Here is a 4,475-nt window from a genome sequence, read left to right as displayed (position 1 = left end):
TTTGCATGTGTAGCCCAAAGGCTTAAATCTGTGGTATTGTTGAAACCTTTTTATGAGGAAAATAAGTCCAGAAAAAAAAAAAGTGAACTCTTTCCATTACAGCATGTCTCCTTGAAATAAAAAGTTATCTGTATCTGTTTTTTATACAGGTTTGTTGACATTTTGCTAAATTTCTTATCTTTACACTATAAAGCATTTTGAAATATTTATTGAGAGTCGATAGCCAAAATGTATTTGGTTTAATCTGCTATGAACTGAGAGATTTTTCAAAATGGCAGATGCATGAACTGTATTTTGCATGTTTAAAATAAAAACAACACAGTTTTGCAGTTGTTGTCTTTATTTCTCTCTCTGCCACAACATCTTTATTTCCCTCGCTGCCTGCTTTCAAATTCCGTATTGAGTAGTCAATTATTTCAAGAGATAACTAGTCCTGAGCATGGGCACTTCTAACATTTCCAGTTTGTAATATGGGTACCCAAACACTCCCACGCAGTCTGTGGCCTGAGCAGCAATTTTTAAAAGCCTGACACATTCATACAGAGCGTTCAGACCATAGCTGTGAACAGATCTGGCTTGGAGGGCGTGATGCATCAGGAGTGCATGAAAAAATATGCCCACGTAATCCAAACGATCTGCCTGGCTTTCCAATGCGTTGGTTTTGGCTACCCAGATTTAGAACCTATGATGTTTGGGAATTCTTGTTTTGTTTCATTTTTGTTTTGTTTTGTTTTTAATCTTGCACCCAGTATCCAACTTCATGTGACACCTTTTCTAAAAGAAATTTTGCATGGACCGATTTTGTGGCAACTGAAAATTGAAACTTCTCACACACAGCTGTTGTGTACGATAGAAGAACTGATTTCATACCAAAAAAATATATAAGAGAACAAACAAGAACACATTAGCAGTGGATTGATTTTTCCATTGAAATATTAAAGTATATTCACCAATGAAGAAATTAGATCAGTGTTATTCTTAGTGTTTGAATTTTGGCTTCTTCATTTGCTAGAAGACAAAAGAGAAATACGTAACTTGCTCAAAGTTAAGGATAATGTTTGGCCAAAAATAATTTTGAGTGGGATTGTCCAAAGGGCATAGCTTTGGATGAGTAGTACTCCCATTGAAGTGAATACATTTGTGTTGTGAGTTCCAGAAGAAGCCATTTGGGGCCAGTGTTGAATATTCTGGAAAATCTCACCTGTAAGCAGGCTTCTTTGGTTTAAACACACATATTTTCAATGAGTTTGCAGATAATGTAGAACTGTAATTCCTTTGTTCTCATTTAGAAGTAAAGTTCCATGAGATCGGCTTTGACTGATGATTTTGTACCATAAAATGAAGGCCATAGGATAGCCAAGACACATGAGGCTGTCTTCTCAGCACATTCAGTTCTGCTCCATCTGTATCCCGCAGAGCAATCTTTCATGCTTCCTAGTAAAGTTTTCTTCAGGTGATCAGGTATTGAACAGCCGCCAGTTTTACTTGGTAAAATGTATAAACTGTGTCAAGATGACCCAACTGATAGATCTCAAATCAGAGCTGCTCCGACAAGTTATCTAAGACACCTGTAGCTTCTGATTCCTATTTCCCCCTTTTTCCTTTTCTTCCCAATTCTCAGAAGGAGTATTTCTCTATTGCTAAAGCACACGGCTGAAAAATCAATGGACCAATGTTCTTTGCTCCTCCATGATATTATTTTGTAATCTTGGGAACATTGTTTAACTTTTCTGTGCCTCAGATTCCTCATCTGCAAAATGAAGATCAGTGCTGTGAATTCACAAACATCTCATAATGGTACTGGGGGATTTTTGTATTTGAAATGTGTTTTGAGATCCTCAGAGCCATGATGATGCTCTTGTAACATAAAGAATATTACTCTACCTGGCCATGGACTCAGAAATGCAAAGGGCAGCTGAAGAGGGGCCAGCCCTTTTCTTTATTGTTTGCCAGACTGAAGGAAAGGGAAACAAAAGTATTCTGCAAGAAAATGCAGAAATCAGATAAACAATTCTGGTACATACAATCCCTCACTAAATAATTTGTGGAGTGTTCACAGTTGCATGGAATCGAGGATTTACAGCTTGTCCTTAGCAAAGGTGTTACAACGAGCATCTATAATGCAGCATCACATGTGGTTTAGGTGGTTACTTTATGCTGAGCTATGTAACTCACCAGTCATCTTCATGTATGTAGATAGTCTACATAAGTGTCTGAAGACAATCATAGCTGCTACAGATCTTTCTGTTTACTTCACATGATCCAGATCAGAATGCTGTCTAGTTAAAACCAAACATCACCAGTGGGGACAGATCTGCAGTTGTGCACGAGCCCCCAAGGTATTTGAAAGAACACCTCCATGATATTGAAAGCTCAATTGGAAATCTCCCTCAATCTACTCGAATTCCAGCAAACAAGCATGCATAATAATGATAGAATCACAGAATGGTTTGGGTTAGAAGGGACCTTAAAGCTCACTCAGATCCAGCCCCCTGTTGTGGGCAGGGCTGCCACCCACTGGATCAGGCTGCCCAGGGCCCCATTCAACCTGGCCTTCAGAATCTCCAGGGATTTCTTGAAAAAGAAATGAAGAAATGAAAGAATTTTCAGTGTCCCAGCTGATGCAGTGCAATACGATGGTATTGGCTTTGTGCAGAGTAGTACCATGTTTGCTGACAAGACAAAACAGAGCTGCCTCCTTCAGCACAGCTCCCCAGCCACACAAAGCAGGACATGGTGTACACCGGAAGGAACCTGACTGGTTGTTCTGAGTGAACTTTCTCACCTGACATTATGAGACTTGCAGTCACACCTGCAAGATCCCCAAAACATACAAGTGAAAGCAAGCTGCCTTCTCCCTTGTGAAGATTGCAGGTTCAAAAGTACTGCCTTCATTCATAGAATCACTGAATCAATAAGGCTGGAAAAGATGTATAAGATCACCTAGTCCAACAGCCAGTCTACCCTCACCATGCCCACTGACCACGTCTCTCAGTGCCACATCCACATGGTTCTTGAACACCTCCAGGGACGGTGACTGCACCACCTCCCTGGGCAGCCTGTGCCACTGCCTCACTGCTCTTTTGGAAATTCTTCCTAATACCCAACCTGAACCTCTCCTGGCACAGCTTGAGGCCATTCTCTTTCATCCTATCACTGTTACCTGGGAGCAGAGGCTGACCCCCACCTCACCACAGGCTCCTTTCAGGCAGCTGTAGAGAGCGATCAGGTCTCCCCTGAGCCTCCTCTTCTCCAGACTGAACAATCCCAGCTCCCTCAGCTGCTCCCCATAAGACTTGTGCTCCAGACCCCTCACAGCCTTGTTGCCCTTGTTTTGTCACACTCCAGGGCCTCGATGTTCTTCTTGTGGTGAGGGACCTGAAATTGAACACAGAAGTGCGGCCTCACCAGTGCCGAATACAGGGGGATGATCACTTCCCGGCTCCTGCTGGCTGCACTTCTGATCCAAGCCAGGATGTCACTGGCATTCTTGCCTGCCTGTGCACATTGCTGGCTCATGTGCAGCTGGCTGTCCAACAACATCCCCAGATCCTCTTCCTCTATGCAGCTTTCCAGCCACTCTGTCCCAAGCCTGTAGCACTACATGGGATTGCTGTGCCCACAGTTCAGGACCCAGCACTTGGTCATGTTAAACGCTGATCATGCAGTTCTGTGAACTACTCAAGGCAGCAGGCAGCAGGCAGTTATTTTGCAATAGGCCTTGTTTCTTTCCCTTCCTTCTCCAAAAAACTGCTAACCATTAATACAGCCATGCAAATACGTGAAACAGGCAGTTCTTGTCCCATGGATTCCTGGGTATACAGTTTGCAATCTGACCACTGCAGCCCCCCACCGAAGCACCAAGCTGCAGTAGCAAGGCTGGCTGGTGCCCAGAGAGCCCTCTTCTCTGGCTGTAGGCAGCCTCCATGATGGACACATCACTTCATCCTGCTGGGTGCCTTGGCTCCACATCTGTGAAATGGGGATAAATGGCATCGCACTGCTTCCTGCACGGTGACAGAGTTCAGAAGTTGGGAAGTACCATTGGTTGGGGTCCGTGCTTCCCCATGCACAGCAGTCCCCGTGAGGGCAGGGACTCCGGGACACGTTACCTCACAGAAGCGCGGGAGGTGAACGTGAGGCCGAGGCACGCGTGTAGAAGCTGCGTGCAGCTTTGTGAATCGCACCGACACACACGCACATCCCACGGAGCGGCAAAGATAAATGGAGGAAAACAAAATGCAGGAGCAGAGAGTGACTTCGGCCGCCCGCATTGCTTTACTGCACCTTCCCGCTGCTCGCAGCCTCACACCGGCCCCGCGGGACCCCGCGGCGCCGCACGGATCGCCCCGCTAATCCCGGCGGAACGTTCTTCCCGCGCCGCACGGAACGGTTCCGCGTCGGACCGGGCGGTGCTGCGCTTCCGCCGGCGGTGGCGGCATGGCGGGCTGGGGGCTCCTTGCCCGGCTCGGGGC

At 45.6% G+C, this 4,475-nt stretch overlaps 1 protein-coding gene across 1 annotated transcript in view; it reads left to right on the top strand.

The window, feature by feature from the left end:
- The first annotated feature begins 3,989 nt into the window (after window positions 1–3,989).
- MRPL3 (mitochondrial ribosomal protein L3) overlaps window positions 3,990–4,475 on the top strand; it is a 28,842-nt gene continuing 28,356 nt past the window's right edge. Inside the window, exon 1 of the mRNA XM_010713085.3 lies at window positions 3,990–4,447. Coding sequence (XP_010711387.2) covers window positions 3,990–4,447 — 458 coding nt within the window. The remainder of the gene's footprint in view (window positions 4,448–4,475) is intronic.

This window comes from Meleagris gallopavo, chromosome 6 (genome assembly GCF_000146605.3).
Source record: "Meleagris gallopavo isolate NT-WF06-2002-E0010 breed Aviagen turkey brand Nicholas breeding stock chromosome 6, Turkey_5.1, whole genome shotgun sequence".
Lineage (NCBI taxonomy): Eukaryota > Metazoa > Chordata > Aves > Galliformes > Phasianidae > Meleagris > Meleagris gallopavo.
The sequence above is the reverse complement of the archived record's forward strand: the minus strand, read 5'-3'. Positions and strand labels throughout refer to the sequence as shown.